Here is a 17174-nt window from a genome sequence, read left to right on the forward strand (position 1 = left end):
CTCGTTTTGCGTACCCACATTAGGTACATCGTTTTTTACATGAACAGTTTTGTAAAATACAAAGGTATGGTGTGTGTACACTGTCGCGGGGCGCAAAAATTTGAATTATAAATTTGAATTGCCGTCTGCCTCTTTGTTCCATTTAATGCTGGCGCATTTGGTAAATAAATAAGTCAGTTTTTAGTCAATTGTCATATGGGCATTAATGTATTTTCACTAAATATTGCATTGAGTGATTAGACTTACAGTTATACATAAATTAATATATTTAGAATAATTTAAGCGTAATGACGACGACAGACAAAACAATTACGCTACCACTAAATTTAAATATTCTCGCGCGATTTCCTATATACGGGGGATAACGTTGACGTTTATACGTTTTAATTAATACATGCATATTTTCTATGTAGTTCGCTTAACCGAGTTTGTTTTAATATTAAGAATGCACTTTGCAAAGAAGTAACTGTGTCTATTAAGAGAAGTTCATAACGGGAAAGTATTTTCCCAGCCGTCGGATTTTCTTCATGGTGACAAAGCATTTAGAGCCAGTGACGTGTATTGCTTTGGTAAGGCTTTTATCCTCCAAAATCAAGTCGATTTGCTCGATTGAGTTTAGATTATAAATATCTTTTGGTGTTTCGTTGGACTTCTTGCTGTTGGCTGCTGACTTCTGGCTACTGATGTGGATGATGCTCTGGGTGTGATTGTTGTTGTTGTGATTGAAGTTCCTACTAAGATTGGTATTGTTATTAAAATATTGCTCTTGTTGAAGCGTTGCTTTGGCTGCATTCAAAGTATTCATGATTTGGTCCGTGGCATTTGTGGCGTCTGCCTCCTCGTCGTACTCTTCCTTAGTTTCGGCAACGGAGAATGTGCTAGTATTTAGGCTAAGTAAAGAGTATCTCTGATCGATATGTTGGGTGGACGAGGACGACGAGGATGCTGCCTCGCTCTCCGCGTAGCATCGATGCCGCATCTCGTATTCTTGAGCCTCTGTGATGCGGTCCAGCGACTGGCTCTCGCGAATGCGTCGCCTCCTATTTGTGGAATTTCCTGTTGTAGCTGTGGTGCTATCCGCCACCTGCCTCTCAGCGTGGGAATGCTTGTCCACATGATCCTTGTGCTGTTTCCGACTTTTTTGGCTGTGAGATTTGCGATTTTCATCGGATTTATTATTTGGCTGAAAGTGAAGAATGGGACTTTAGTAACTGTCTCACTAGTAATTATACAATAATAATCGTACCTCTTTATACTGCGATTGTCCCTCTTTTTTTCCACTTACGGAGCCGCTTTTGGAGATAAAACTACCAGCATTGCCGGCCGATCCGGGTGGCGGATATAGCTGATCTTGCGAGTCGCTGGAGTCGTCATGCGAGTCTCGCCGATGCATGCGAAACCGCACTGGCGTGTCGCCGACAAATTTGTTAATCTTTTTTTTGTTGCGTGTCTTGGTGTCGTCGTCTGAGGCCTCCGAGCTGCTGCAGGAAGGGGTCCGAATCTTGTTCAGCTTTGTGCGTCGGTGGGTGAGCACCGGATTCTTGCTACTGCTAGGAAGCGGCTTAAGCTTGCCGATCTCCAGCTCCTTCAGACCACTTAGGGTGTCGTCATCTATCTTGGCACTCTTTTCCATCTGCTTAAGCTTATGGGCCAGCGTTGCATCCACCGAGAGGACAATCTTTGTACGTGAATGGCTTGGCACTCCGCTATTAACTATCTGTTCCCCTTTCGTTTGATTTCCCGGCTCAGAGCTGGAACGCTCATGCATTGCCCTATTAAAGAGGGAATCTGAGATGGCCTCACGTCGCGACGACGTTACCTTTAATTCATTTCCTATCGCCGAGCATTCTGTGGCAGACTCCTCTTCGTCCTCCTCACGCACAATGCTGCATTTGCGACTGCGCTTGTCCTGTCAAAGGTACCTCCATTAATTAAATTTACTGCAGTTTAAATCGATTGCAAATTAACTTACCGGCTTACCACCATCGTTGGCAAACTGAGCAGCTGGAGTAACGTTAATGCTGATGGGTACTCCCCCTTTCTGGGCTTCTGTTGGACTTGGTTTCTCAGGCACTAGCTTGCGACTCGCATCTCCCACTCTGAATATACATATTAAAGATTAAGAATGCAAGTTGACTGTTACTCTTAACTCACTTAATGCTGGCATCATTGAGAAGCCTCTGTTTTTGAGCCAGCTCTTCTCGCCGCCGTCGCAGACGTAATTCCGCCAACAAAAAGTATGTGGCTGTTATATGATTGTACTTATTTTTGTCAAGAGCTCTGTAATGACGTCACTTGGCGTTAGCTAAAATAAATTGATTTAATATTTTAGCTATACTTACTGCAATATCTCTTCCTTGGACGCAATGTTTCCGTTTATCATTTTTTGGATGATAAAGGCGTGATCCTCTTCGCCCAGCTGTTCGCGGCTGACCAAAGGCAGAAAATGCTCTGAGGTGGAGGCCGTTGAGTCGGGCTCATCAATTGGCTTTAGCCAGGCCGATGAAGCAATCTCTTCAACAGTGGCCCGTTTCTTTGGATCCCGCACCAGCATTGAGGCAATTAGGTCCCGGCAATCTGTGGACACGTGTGAAGGCACCGTGTACTTACAGTCCATGATCATGGTCAAAGTTTCCGAGTCGTTGGCCTTCTCGAAGGGCGCCTGACCGCACACCAGCATATACAGAATTACTCCCAAGGACCAAATGTCTGAAGGGATAGCATAAACATATTAACCAAGGATTATAAGACATTTTTGTTGTTGACATACCGACTGCAGGAGCATCGTATGAGTCGCCCAGCAGGATCTCTGGAGCCGAGTAGGCTAAGCTGCCGCAGAAGGTTTCTAGCTTTTGGCCGGGCAAGAACTTGTTGCTAAACCCGAAGTCGGTGAGTTTGACGAGGCCCAGCTTTTCGAAAAACACCACGTTCTCCGGCTTTAGATCCCTGGGTAGGAGAATTAAATGTTACGTAAATCAGTGATCGACACATTACGGCGTACTATCAGTTGGAGCGCGCTCTCACCTGTGAACCACGTGAAGCTGATGACAGTACGTGATAGCACGTAGGATTTGGCGGAAATACTTTCGGGCCAGTTCCTCGCTGAGCCCAGAGTCGTGCTTCATTATGTAATCGTATAGATCGCCACCATCGCCCAGTTCCAAAACCAAGTACAGCTTGGTCTGGGTATCAATAACCTCGTACAGTCGCACAACATTTGGGTGCTGTACCAGTTTCATGCATCTGGAGAGGATAAGTGCGGCGGGATTATTAAATAAATTGTTGAGTTAGATTGCAATAGCTACTCACCGCACTTCCTGGAACAGATGCGCCTTGGACACATCGTCCAACTTGGTCTTGTCCACCACCTTGACCGCCACCTTTGCGCCGGTGAACACGTGCCGGGCCAACTTCACCACGGCAAAGTGTCCGGATCCGAGAGTCTCCTCCAGATCATAGAGCCCGGCGATCTTGCCGTCGCTCACCCCGCCAACGGGCTGCGTCTCCAGCGTCATGATGGCTCCTTGGCACTCTTCCAACGGCCTGCGTGTTGGGCACAACTATCCGCGATTAGCTAAAACTATAATTATAGAGCTCTATCATTTCGTACACGGGATGTTTCGCTGGCTAAGTGCTGCTTCATGAACGGATATTGATGTAATAGCTGGCAGCCTGAATGGCGGTGGGCAGCCCATCCCACAAAGGCACGTGTACATTCATCGCCTGCTTCCAATTAATGATTCATTTGGATGTGTCCTTTTTACATTTGATTCCCAACAGGAGCAGCGCAAAAGCAGGGCTGTTACACAAGGGAATGCGGAAAGGCAGGGCCGTTTTACCTTATACAGCGGAGGGAGAAGTCGAATCTCCGCCAGCAGATGCAGGAAAAACTATGAGGCGTCACCCATTCCGGTGTGGGGACGACTAAACTAGGCCGATCACTGGCCGCTCGAACGTCTCGCAATAAACTCTTGGCCCTTATCACTCATGAAAACGCTTAGTTACACTTTTTGTATACACATTTTCGACTATTTTCTGCGTTTTTTCCCCCGAGTTTTAAATTAGTGTGGCCACTTGTCTTAAAGTGGGGATGGCACGCCAGCGATGCTCTTGACTAGATGTATATCGTATTGGAAAATATTAAAAAATATTTCAATTATTTATAGTTCTTAAAAAATTTACTTAATTTAGAGTTGAGTTTAATTACTACAAATTTTAAACGAAATCAATACTAATACACGAGCTGACTATTTTAGATGAAACTTATCCGGTTGCCTCACGGTTTTTTGTTTTGGTCACACTTACGGGGAATAGCAAAAATACCATCCAAAATCGCGAACGCCTTTTCTGCGGTCGTTTCCAATCAAAATTCTCAATTAAAATATAAAAATACAGAATACTGGCAGTTAGGGAGCTATAATGAGTTTGAGTCCCAACCCAAATCAGCACAATCCACATGTAGAGCACCGAAACCGCACCGCAGACAGCAGCCAGAGCCACAAGGTAAGGTGTGGAGGGCGAACTCCGCTCCAGGCGAGCAGTCGTATTTGTAGGAATTGTTTAATGCTTGATTACATGACTTTCGATTTTCTCTCGGTTAGCTGGCGAACGGGTATGCCATGAGTGACCCGAGGAGCAGCCGATGTCACGACCAACTCTTCAGCGGATCGCTAAATTCGCTGTCCAGGCGGGAGGATTCCAGCGCCAGTGCCAGTGAAGGCAAAGACAATGCCAAGGGCTCGGGTACAGGACTCGTCGGCCTCCAGAACATCGCCAACACCTGCTATATGAACTCGGCACTGCAGGCTTTGAGTAACCTGCCGCCGATGACACACTACTTCATCAACTGCAGCGACCTTGTAGAGTACATAGCAGAGCAGAGCGCCCGTCGCTGCAAGCCCGGCGGTCTGGCCAAAAGCTACCGCCGCTTGATGCAGGACATCTGGCAGGATGTCGATGATCCCAAAGGTTCAGCCTTTCACCCTCTTAATCGGAAAACCTACTAAAGTTTGAGATTTTGCAGAGTTTATTGCCCCGCGTAGTATTCTGTATGGCATTCGCACGGTTCATCCCATGTTTCGGGGCTATCAGCAGCACGACACCCAGGAGTTCCTGCGGTGCTTCATGGACCAGCTGCATGAGGAGCTGACAGAGCAGGTCTCAATGCTGCCACAGACGCAGAACCAGCCGCAATACCAGTCACAGGTACAGCCACTTCAGCAGCAGCAGCAGGCCACCGAAACGGATGACGAAAACGAGGATGAGGTGGCGCCGGTGTCTTTGACGCCTGCCTCCGAGAGCGAGTACGACACCTGTGAAAGCAGCATGTCGGAGCAATCGGCAGAGGTGCTGCTGAAGACGGAGTACTTTGTAACACCCTGTCGGACAAATGGTTCGAACAATGGGATGCCAGAAGGCCACACGGTGCATTTGCAACAAGCACCGTTGCAGCATCAGCAAAAAAGTGCCACCTCCACCGAACAAAAACCAGTTGAAGCCGCGCGCTCTATAATCAGCGATGTGTTTGACGGCAAGCTTTTGTCCTCGGTGCAGTGCCTAACCTGCGATCGCGTGTCCACACGCGAGGAAACATTCCAGGACCTCTCGCTGCCCATTCCCAATCGTGATTTCCTGAACGTTCTTCACCAAACCCATAGTTTAAGCGTGCAAAGTTTGAATGCCGCTGAAACCACGGCTAGGACCAACGAGGGCTGGCTGTCATGGATGTGGAATATGCTGCGCTCCTGGATTTACGGACCCTCGGTGACGCTCTACGATTGCATGGCCAGTTTTTTTAGCGCAGATGAGTTGAAGGGAGACAACATGTACAGGTGAGAAAGTCCCTTTGAATCTAAAGTTCTCAATCATCAGTTTATTTACTTTTCAGCTGCGAACGCTGCAACAAGCTCCGGACGGGCATAAAGTTCTCCCGCGTCCTCACCTTGCCAGAGGTTCTGTGTATCCACCTGAAACGGTTTCGGAACGATCTTTCTTACAGTTCAAAAATCTCGTCGGACGTATACTTTCCGCTGGAGGGCTTTGATATGCGGCCTTATATTCACAAGGATTGCAAGAGCGAGGTGGCAATTTACAACTTGTCGTCGGTAATTTGCCACCATGGAACGGTGGGTGGTGGCCATTATACTTGCTATGCACGCAATGCGCTAAACGGAAAGTGGTATGAGTTTGATGATCAGTTTGTGACGGAGGTTTCTTCGGAGCTGGTTCAGTCCTGTCAGGCGTATGTACTATTTTACCACAAACACAACCCCCAGATGAAGCTAGTCAGGGATCAGGCGATGACTTTGTCAACTTCACATCCGCTGTGCGATTCGGACATTCAGTTCTATATAACCCGGGAGTGGCTCTCAAGACTGGCTACTTTTTCAGAACCAGGACCTATAAACAACCAGGAGATGCTGTGCCCCCATGGCGGGATTTTGCATTCCAAGGCAGACGTAATCAGTCAGATTGCGGTGCCAATCTCTCAGCCACTGTGGGACTATCTCTACCAGACATTCGGCGGCGGACCAGCGGTAAACATAATATTCGAGTGCGAGATCTGCAAGCGGGCAGCGGAGACGCTTTCCCGCCGTCAACAATATGAACTTAACGAGTTCACAAAATACAACGGACTACAAAACGAATTCGATTCGACGGCCATCTATGCGATCGCAATGCCATGGCTGCGCTCCTGGCAGCAGTTTTCGCGCGGAAAAACCCACAAGGATCCAGGACCGATTACCAATGAGGGCATTGCTGCATCCACGGAAAATGGTTCCCAAAATGGAACTGCCACTGTGAGTTGCGTTCGATTGGGCTCGGATTATGCACAACTGAATGCGCGCTTGTGGCGATTTTTGCATAATATCTATGGTGGTGGTCCGGAAATTATACTTCGACAGGCTCTCTCAGATGACGACGAAGCAAAGGAAATAGAAATCATCGACCAAGATGATGAGTGCGACGACGATGAGGATCAGGATCAGAATCAGGAAGAGGAAGAGGAAGACGAGGAGATTGCGACCAGCTATCAGCACAATCATTCCGACACCGAAAGCAATTTGGGGCTTCGCACTACTCCGAGTCCAAGTCACAGTACCAGTCCCAGTCCAAGCTTAACTGGCAAGCGTCAGTCGTTGGAGGCGGAGTCGGACCTGCGGCCAAATAGTCCAAAGTCGAAGCGCAGCCGGTCCAAAATGAAGGTGTCCGCCCTGCGTTTGAATATGCGAAAGCGAAGCAAGCGCAATCGCAGTGCTTTCAAGCAACACGCCGAGATGTTTGGAGCTAAAGGTGTGTAATAGATTGATGGTTATTTATATTACAAAACTACCTTTATTCGAATTGCAATGTTTGTCTCTTGTCTCTTTATATACTTTGCAGGAAACTACAATGCCCACACCAATGCCGAACCCTTAGAGTCTGATAAAAAGGATAAAGATAAGGACAACGACCGAATAGTTGCATTTCCGAGCGAATACAGCTTACCCATTTCGATACCATTCCAAAGCGACAATTTCCAAGTGAACGGCGTGCTCGAGAAGTCACGCGACAAGGGAAAATTACGGAACAGTTCAAAAAGCGGAAGCACTGCTGCCACCAAGGGGAACGTCACGCTGCAAAAGTTCGTGACCCTGCGCGAGGCCAATGGGCCAAGCGACGAGACTGATATTTGATCGACGGGGTCTGAGGATCGAGGAGGAGGAATTGGAGCAGAAGGAAAAGTTAGTGCCCTTGGCCAGAGTCACAAAACGACACCGCCTAAACGCAGGCCAAAATCCAAGTTTAGGCGTAAGCGTAAACGTCAGTAGTTTTATACCTCAGTCTTTTGTTGGGGTGGAGGCTATATAAAGTATGTAAAAACTGTATTTATAAATTAATCGTATTGCTATCCCGGCGCCTTACCAGTAATGTTATCCCAGCTACTGGCCAAGGGTGACTTTGTATATATAGTGTGGGAGTGCTTTAATTGGTGTAACAATAGTGAATAAATCGTAGAAATCTTGGTCAAGCTGCGGCTTCTCTGAACCTAGGCTTTCAGCGTGGCCCAGATAAAAAAAAGAAGAAAATCAATCTCTGTTTTAATTTCATTACGGTTAGGGTGGCCCGCCCCGCACAGCATTGGTCCACTCAAGAGCGGTGGGCTATTTATAGAGGACCGAGCGTAGAGCACAGCAGCAGATGTGCTCTGCTCTTCAGCTGCCCCAGTTTATAGAAATTCAGCGAGGCGTGCGGAGGTGGATGCACATCTCGCAACTGTTTGAGAGTGCGGACGAGATTCTTTGACTGAAAACCATCTCTTTTTGGATTGTACATCTAACTTGCCATCATGAATCCCTGCCATGTGTGCGAGAAGCCGACGAAGAACAAGTGCTCCAACTGTAACCAAGTCTCGTACTGCAGTGTCCAGCACCAGAAGCAGGACTGGAAAACGCACAAGCCCAGCTGTCATCCATTCAAGGTACTGCGGTCCTGATATCCAAGCGCAGGGGCTCCGATGACCCAACATAACCTCAACCCTTTTACAGATCGCCCACAATGAGCAACTGGGCCGGCATTTGGTGGCCACTCGCACCATCAAACCGTACGAGATAGTCCTTAAGGAGGCGCCTCTGGTCCGGGGACCAGCACAGATATCCGCACCCGTTTGCCTGGGCTGTTTGAACGGCATCGAGGCGGAGGATCACATCGAGTGCGAACAGTGCGGCTGGCCTCTGTGCGGTCCGGAGTGCAAGTCCCTGGATGAGCACAAGGCGGAGTGCAGCCTCACCAAGGATCGGGGTCAGAAGGTTAATGTGCAGGAGTTCGGTGGACCACATCCCCTTTACACGTGTTTGAGCACCGTACGGTGCCTACTGATTGGCGAAACTAGTCCGGAGAAGGCCAGCAAGTTCCAGGAGCTGGAGTCACTGGAGTCCACCAGAAGGGGGTCCAACCAATGGAAGGCGGATCTGGTCAGCATTGGACAGTTTATTCCAAAGTGTGTATTGCATGAATACTATAAACATAAACAATCGTATCTTATCTCTTACCGATATAAGTACGTTAGTCTGGCATTTGTCTATGGCCATAAGTATTTATGATTGGATCGCTATCAAAATTATAATCTAATAACATAAAATTATTTCAACAAGTTAAACAATATTTCATTTTTTGTTTTTTAGGATAGTTACAAGCATATTTTTAATGGAATATGATTATTTCAGGTTCTTTAAAACCCAGAAGTTCAGCGAGGAGGAGATTATGAAAGCAGTTGGAGCTCTGCAAATAAATGGGCACGAGGTGCCCACAACCGATCCTTCGCATGTAGCAGTCTTTTATACTGCCTCCTTCACGGAGAACTCCTGCCTGCCCAACCTGGCCAAGAGCTTCAACAAGAACGGACACTGCATCCTCTGGGCACCGCGTGAGATCAAGAAGAATGCCCACCTGAGCATCTGCTACTCGGACGCCGTGTGGGGCACCGCCGATCGCCAGCGCCATCTGATGCAAACCAAACTGTTTAGGTGCGCCTGCGAAAGATGTGTGGATGTCACCGAGCTGGACACCTTCTACAGCGCCATCAAGTGCGAGGATCGCCAGTGCGGTGGACTGATGCTGCCCACCAAGACGGACGACTGGAACGGCAACTGGCGGTGAGTCTTATTGTGCCTTCACCCAAGTCAGCCTGAAACGTATAAGCATTTCGAATCCATTCCAGCTGTCGCGAGTGCCACAAGCAGGTGCAGAAACACTACGTGGAGCGGATTTTGGAACGGGCGGGCAAAGACATACAGAGCATGGAGAAAACCGTTGAAAATGGATTGAAGTAAGTTGTGGTTATTTACTTACATATTTCAATATTTTTAAGAAGTGCAAATCTATATTTAACAGATACCTCAAGCACTACGAAAAGTGGCTGCCCCCGCAACATTTTCACATAAGTGAGATTAAAATCCTGCTTGTTCAGCTACTGGCCAAGGATCAGAAGGAGCTAATGGTGATCGCAGACGATAAGCTGCTGCTGAAGCTGAATTACGCCAGGGAACTGGTTGAGTTGTACGAGAAATTGACGCCGTGTAAGTGTTTATGTCGATTATTACGTATACGCAGTGTTATCTCAAGTGGTTGCTTGTTATTTACTCGACAGGCGAAGTTCGCACGCTCGGCACGCTTTGCTTCGAGTTGCACTCGGCAATTGCCGAGCAGACTCGTCGTGTTGCCCTTGAAACTAGCTTGTCGCCCAAGGATCGACTGGAGGAGTCCTTGTACTATGTGGAGAAGTGCGTCAACTACCTGCAATACGAGTCGGACATCTTCATTGAGGGTCACATGCTCAAGCAGGCGAAAATCAATCGCGATGCCCTTCGCATGGTCATCAGGATCTAATAGGCAACTAGAAAAAACACTAATGAAATCAGAGAACCTGCCTGTATAGAAACTGCCAATAAACTGTCATAGCTAGATCCCCCGAATTGTAGATAATCGGTGAAAAACCAGCGCGAAATTGGCCAGTCATGTCATCAGTCACCACTCCAACGTCATGGGTTGCCGACCAAATTGGGTTATATACATATGTGTATGCACTGTGAGTAAGCTGTGTTGGCAATTTGGACGATAAGGATGAGATGGGTGTAAGCCAGCCGTGGCATTTTAATTTGGCGAATGTCTATTTTGCCAGCAATTGGTGTAATATGATATTGCTTTAGCTGCAACTATTCAAAAGCTGTTAGTCTGGTGTATCTTCATCAATATACATACATATATTTGATTGATCGTACAATATTCACATTGCCTGATAACGATATCTTCAATTTATCTGAGGAACGGAATTATGGCAAACTTCACATTGACAAAGCAGTTTGTTTTTTTACAAGCCTGATTTCGGTTTCATTTATTGATTTCATTTATCCTCATACAAAACCGCCGTGTCTGTTAGTTGATATTGATAATGTATTATATATTCAAATGAATGATAATTTTTTCCTATTTACTGACCTAGGGTTCTGAAAAAGCGATGAAGACCCCCCGTGATGTCAATCAGTCCTTTTAGATTTCGCCGCCACTAAGGTTCCTACCCAAAATATTATGATCGGTTTCATCAGATTCGGTTTCACGTGCAGCCAGTAAATTCCGTTTGTTCACGTATTTCACAAGCATTCCAAACTCACCGTTAGTCTTAAGAATCGTAGCACGTTCAATATGGTGATAAACGAACATTATCAGTTGATAAGGCTTCATTTTGGCCCGGTGGACATTCAAATATAAACCCCCACCTGCTGCCAAATTCTAATAGTCGGTTTTAGTCTGCGCTGCCATTGGGTTCTTCTTTCCCTGCGAACTGATATTGATATATATATTCATATTTGCCGCCGAGTTATTTATACACAATGACCGTTAAGAACGGCGATGTCGTCAAGGACGACGGGAATTCGCGATCGCAGTACAAAACGAACATCGTCCTGGGCGCCAAACTAGAGGATTCGGAGCGAGATCAAAAGAGCTTGTGAGTTTGCAAAAGTGAAGCATCACCGGAAGTCCTTATAGGACATTCAAAGTTAGAAAGCCGGAAGTTTGAAATGTCCTGTGCAAAGAAGGAAAGAAAACTAAATGTGCCATTGTGAGAAAAGTGGCAATAATCTCAATAAATCTTGTTAATGGCTAACAAGTAGTTTAACTAATCGATACCTAAAAGAAAAAAAAGAGCAACACAATATTTTATTAATTAACATGTTTTCATCGAGTGCGCAATGCCATTCCAGTTGTTCACCTTTTAAAAATTTGCGATTTAACGATGACATTGCTAAATTTTCTTACGCATTGTTTTCGTACTAAGTGTATTTTAATTGTGTACCCTTTGCCGAGGAGTCATACGAAATATTTGGAGAGCTTCGACCAAACACCTTTCATTTGCAAGCATTTTCTTACTTAAAAAGTGCATAAGTTAAATATAACGATTTAGCAATGAAAAAGTGTGATCCTTAAATCAATGGTATATTGGGTTAATTTTTTGTAGACGTTTTATAAGCTCTACAGTTTTATAACACACATCAAAGATTATATGGATTGAGTGTAAATAAGTTTGTTAAATAACAAAGTGTATTATGCCTTCGTTGTAATACTCAATCAATTACTACTCTATCGTTCATTGATTGCTAATAAATTAAGTGTCGACTACTCAAATGAGAGCCCACCGACCAGGTAAACTGAAAACAACACTCACCTATGTACATATATGCTAGCCATATGAAACTACAGATAGTACATTGTGTTATCGATTATTGCAAACCACTTCCCACGGAGACCACTTCCTTTATGGAGATAAGAATCGCGCGGCGATTGGTGATTCGTAGCATTGAGGGGTTCATGGCAATGGCGTCAATAGAATCGCTTACTGATAACCATCTATGATTGGCGTGCGCGCCAACCTTTATTATTATTGCAGTGAACCCAACAAGCCGAAAAAGAAGTCCAAGCATGACGAGGCGGATGACGGCGATGGGGAAGAAGGCATCCAGTTACAGGAGGAAGTGAAGCAGGTCAGCTACTTCCAGATCTTCCGGTATGCCACCAATAAGGATCGTGCACTCTATGCGGTGGGACTACTGTCTGCCGTGGCCACAGGCTTAACCACTCCGGCCAACAGTTTGATCTTCGGAAATCTCGCCAATGTAAGTCTAAATTAATTTGCAATATCATAGCTCTCGATCTACATCTATATAAACACCTAAGGACATGATTGACTTGGGTGGCCTGGCGGCGGGTGGAAAATCGTACCGAGCTGACGATGATGCGGCTACTATGCTCCTGGACAAAGTGCGGCAGTTCTCGCTGCAGAACACCTACATCGGTATCATTATGCTGGTGTGTTCCTACCTCTCGATCACCTGCTTCAACTATGCGGCCCACTCCCAGATCCTCACCATCCGCTCAAAGTTCTTTCGCTCCATTCTCCATCAGGACATGAAGTGGTACGACTTTAACCAGAGCGGTGAAGTGGCCAGCCGAATGAATGAGTAAGTGACTCAAAAATCTTATCAATTCTTGAGTTAATCACGGAATTTCTGTCATGCATTACCACCATATAACAAGTCATATGTTTCTTATCTGTGACTTTTCATAGTTAGCCAATTGAAGTTTGCAAAATCAGAGACATGCCAATCTCATAAAATATTGTACCTTTTTCAGAGATCTTTCCAAAATGGAGGATGGCTTGGCCGAAAAAGTGGTCATGTTTGTCCATTACCTTGTTGCCTTCGTGGGATCATTGGTGCTAGCCTTCATCAAGGGCTGGCAGCTATCACTGGTGTGCTTGACCAGTCTGCCACTGACTTTCATCGCCATGGGCTTGGTGGCCGTGGCCACGTCCCGCCTGGCCAAAAAGGAAGTGACCATGTATGCCGGTGCTGCCGTGGTGGCCGAAGGCGCTCTCTCCGGGATTCGAACAGTGAAGGCTTTTGAGGGCGAGGCGAAGGAGGTGGCCGCGTACAAGGAGCGCGTGGTGGCTGCCAAGATCCTGAACATCAAGAGGAATATGTTCTCCGGTATTGGATTCGGTCTGCTATGGTTCTTCATCTACGCGTCCTATGCTCTGGCCTTCTGGTATGGAGTAGGTTTGGTAATCAAGGGATACAACGATCCCGCATATGCGAACTACGATGCTGGCACCATGATCACCGTGTTCTTCTCAGTGATGATGGGTTCCATGAATATTGGTATGGCGGCTCCTTATATCGAGGCATTTGGCATCGCAAAGGGCGCCTGTGCCAAGGTCTTCCACATTATCGAACAGATTCCGGACATAAACCCCATTGATGGGGAGGGTAAAAAGTTGAAAGAGCCCCTTACCACCATTGAGTTTAAGGACATAGAGTTCCAGTATCCCACGCGACCAGAGATACCCATTCTAAACAAATTGAACCTTAAGATCCATCGTGGCCAGACGGTTGCTCTGGTGGGTCCCTCCGGCTGTGGCAAATCCACATGCATCCAACTGGTGCAGCGATTCTACGATCCTCAGGCTGGTGATCTTTTCTTCAATGGTACCAATCTTAAGGACATCGATATCAACTGGCTACGCTCTAGGATTGGAGTGGTGGGTCAGGAGCCAATCCTCTTCGGCACTTCCATATACGAGAACATCAGGTACGGCCGAGAGGACGCCACCCGCGAAGAGATCGAGGCAGCTGCTGCCGCCGCCAATGCTGCCATCTTCATTAAGAAGCTACCCAGAGGATATGATACCCTGGTGGGTGAGCGAGGAGCTCAGCTGTCCGGAGGGCAGAAGCAGAGGATTGCTATTGCTCGCGCATTGATTCGTGATCCCGAGATCCTGCTGTTGGATGAAGCCACATCTGCACTGGACACCGCCAGTGAGGCAAAGGTACAAGCTGCCCTGGAGAAGGTCAGCGCTGGCAGAACAACCATCATCGTGGCCCACCGCTTGTCCACCGTTCGTCGGGCAGACAGGATTGTGGTGATTAACAAGGGTCAAGTAGTGGAGAGTGGAACGCATCAGGAGCTGATGCAGCTGAAGGATCACTACTTCAATCTAGTAACCACTCAATTGGGCGAGGATGATGGCTCGGTCCTTAGTCCCACTGGTGACATCTACAAGAACTTTGACATCAAGGATGAGGATGAGGAAGAGATCAAAGTACTGTACGAGGATGAGGACGAAGATGTGGTGGTTGCAGACAAGAAAGATAAGAAAAAGAAGAAGGTCAAGGACCCCAACGAGGTGAAACCCATGACGGAGGTGATGAAGATGAACAAACCGGAATGGCTTCAGATCGCAGTGGGCTGCATCTCCTCCGTGATCATGGGCTGCGCCATGCCCATCTTTGCCGTGCTCTTCGGCAGCATCCTTCAGGTTCTTTCGGTTAAGGATAATGATGAATACGTGCGCGAGAACTCCAACCAGTACAGCCTGTACTTCTTGATTGCTGGTATCGTAGTGGGCATTGCCACTTTCCTGCAGATCTACTTCTTCGGAATCGCCGGTGAGAGACTGACGGAACGCCTGCGAGGACGCATGTTCGAGGCCATGCTGAGCCAGGAGGTGGCCTGGTTCGATGACAAGGCCAATGGTACCGGAAGTCTGTGTGCCCGACTCTCTGGAGATGCTGCTGCAGTTCAGGGTGTAAGTTAATATGGCATTTATAATTTGTAATTTGTTTAATGATTGCATTGTTTTTTCAGGCCACTGGTCAACGAATTGGAACCATCATTCAATCGATTTCTACTCTGGCATTGGGCATTGGTCTGTCCATGTATTACGAGTGGAGTCTGGGACTGGTGGCCCTTGCCTTTACGCCCTTCATCCTGATCGCCTTCTACATGCAGCGTACTCTTATGGCAAAGGAGAATATGGGCTCCGCCAAGACCATGGAAAACTGCACCAAGCTGGCCGTCGAAGTAGTTTCTAACATTCGCACTGTGGCTTCTCTGGGTCGTGAGGAAATGTTCCACCAGAACTACATTGGCATGCTGATTCCAGCTGTTGAGGTAAGTGCTATATATGCCTAGTTCCTCTGGTTTGTTATTCAATTTCATTATCTTCTTAATAGATTTCCAAGAGAAATACCCACTTCCGAGGATTGGTCTATGGACTGGCCCGTTCCCTGATGTTCTTTGCCTATGCAGCTTGCATGTACTATGGAACATGTTGTGTGATTAACCGTGGAATCGAGTTTGGAGATGTGTTCAAGTAAGTGATGAGACCAAAACACTTTACTAGAAAAATATCCTAACACCTTGCTCTCTTTTAGGGTATCCCAAGCCCTGATCATGGGCACAGCTTCCATTGCCAATGCACTGGCCTTCGCTCCCAATATGCAGAAGGGAGTTTCGGCAGCCAAGACTATCTTCACGTTCCTCCGCCGCCAGCCGACGATTGTGGACCGACCTGGAGTGTCCCGTGAGCCTTGGCACAGCGAAGGATATGTTCGCTTCGACAAGGTGGAGTTCAGCTATCCCACCCGCCTTGAGATTAAGGTGCTCAAGGGACTGAATCTTGCAGTGAGCAAGGGTCAGAAGATCGCCCTGGTGGGTCCTTCGGGTTGTGGCAAGTCCACGTGCATACAGCTGATACAGCGATTCTACGACGTGGATGAGGGAGCTACTCTTATAGATGAGTGTGATGTGCGCGATGTTTCTATGACCAATCTGCGCAACCAGTTGGGCATCGTGTCACAGGAACCAATTCTTTTCGATCGCACAATCAGAGAAAATATTTCCTACGGTGACAATGCAAGAAATGTGACTGATCAGGAGATCATCTCCGCGTGCAAAAAGTCGAATATCCACGAATTCATCGCTAACCTCCCCCTGGTAAGATCCCCTTAAATTTTCTTTTGAATTTATAGTAATATAGTACCAAAACCACTAGGGTTATGATACGAGAATGGGCGAGAAGGGAGCTCAGTTGTCCGGAGGTCAGAAGCAGCGCATTGCTATAGCACGAGCTCTCATCCGGAATCCCAAGATCATGTTGCTTGACGAGGCCACATCTGCCTTGGATGCTGAAAGTGAAAAGGTTGGTGTTCAGCTCCCCTTATACATGTATATAGGATATCCATATTAATTTTTGTATTCTTACTCAGGTTGTCCAAGATGCACTCGATGCCGCCTCTGAGGGACGGACCACCATCAGTATAGCCCACCGACTCTCCACCGTCGTCCACTCGGACGTGATCTTTGTCTTCGAGAACGGATTGGTGTGTGAGGCTGGAGATCACAAGCAACTGCTTGCGAATCGGGGTCTCTATTACACGCTCTATAAACTTCAGAGCGGAGCCATGTAGATAGATCGCAGTAGGTTTAGCCAATCAACTAGCTTAGTGAATTGCGAACAACATCCTCTAGTATTTGTACAAAAACACCATAGTTAAGTTAACATAAGATTATTTATCCCCGCTAATTGTTTAATATCTCGAGGAATTTAAAAATGAATTTTAATCAGAATTTCAATTCAATAGTCTAAGAAATAAAGATATTTTTATATGTAAATGTTTCTTTTTGTTTTTATTTAAGTTTACATTGATTTGTTTAAATTTAATTGCATATTACCCAGTCAATTTGGTTATCCACTGGAAACCAACATACAATTTATCTTAAATTTAAACCTCCAAATGAGCATCTGCTTAGTTGTCCGCGTCTACAACGCCGTGGCCGCCTTGCGAATTTGGTTTTTG

At 46.7% G+C, this 17174-nt stretch overlaps 4 protein-coding genes across 4 annotated transcripts; 3 read left to right on the plus strand and 1 right to left on the minus strand.

Annotated features, from left to right (window-relative positions):
• Window positions 1-177: 177 nt before the first annotated feature.
• LOC6530355 (SNF-related serine/threonine-protein kinase) lies at window positions 178-4066 on the minus strand. The gene is made up of 9 exons (XM_002091245.4): window positions 3840-4066; window positions 3310-3580; window positions 3025-3243; window positions 2771-2946; window positions 2343-2709; window positions 2155-2280; window positions 1973-2099; window positions 1247-1909; window positions 178-1183 (listed from the first exon to the last, which is right to left on the minus strand). Exons 2-9 carry the CDS (start codon window positions 3513-3515, stop codon window positions 476-478), a joined length of 2592 nt encoding a protein of 863 aa, XP_002091281.1. The 5' UTR covers window positions 3516-3580; window positions 3840-4066; the 3' UTR covers window positions 178-475.
• A 237-nt stretch (window positions 4067-4303) lies between these two features.
• LOC6530356 (ubiquitin carboxyl-terminal hydrolase 20) lies at window positions 4304-8069 on the plus strand. The gene is made up of 5 exons (XM_002091246.4): window positions 4304-4503; window positions 4602-4968; window positions 5024-5831; window positions 5888-7293; window positions 7384-8069. Exons 1-5 carry the CDS (start codon window positions 4420-4422, stop codon window positions 7674-7676), a joined length of 2958 nt encoding a protein of 985 aa, XP_002091282.1. The 5' UTR covers window positions 4304-4419; the 3' UTR covers window positions 7677-8069.
• A 107-nt stretch (window positions 8070-8176) lies between these two features.
• Window positions 8177-10445, plus strand: LOC6530357 (SET domain-containing protein SmydA-8). The gene is made up of 6 exons (XM_002091247.4): window positions 8177-8461; window positions 8529-8980; window positions 9207-9635; window positions 9701-9808; window positions 9874-10058; window positions 10130-10445. The coding sequence occupies exons 1-6, from the start codon at window positions 8330-8332 to the stop codon at window positions 10366-10368; spliced, it is 1545 nt and encodes a 514-aa protein (XP_002091283.1). The 5' UTR covers window positions 8177-8329; the 3' UTR covers window positions 10369-10445.
• Window positions 10446-11279: 834 nt separating this feature from the next.
• On the plus strand, window positions 11280-16853 carry LOC6530358 (ATP-dependent translocase ABCB1). The gene is made up of 9 exons (XM_002091248.3): window positions 11280-11485; window positions 12425-12650; window positions 12712-12995; window positions 13168-15121; window positions 15181-15486; window positions 15549-15688; window positions 15750-16311; window positions 16370-16516; window positions 16584-16853. The coding sequence occupies exons 1-9, from the start codon at window positions 11370-11372 to the stop codon at window positions 16782-16784; spliced, it is 3936 nt and encodes a 1311-aa protein (XP_002091284.1). The 5' UTR covers window positions 11280-11369; the 3' UTR covers window positions 16785-16853.
• The last annotated feature ends 321 nt before the right edge of the window (window positions 16854-17174 follow it).

Source organism: Drosophila yakuba, chromosome 2R (assembly GCF_016746365.2).
Source record: "Drosophila yakuba strain Tai18E2 chromosome 2R, Prin_Dyak_Tai18E2_2.1, whole genome shotgun sequence".
NCBI lineage: Eukaryota > Metazoa > Arthropoda > Insecta > Diptera > Drosophilidae > Drosophila > Drosophila yakuba.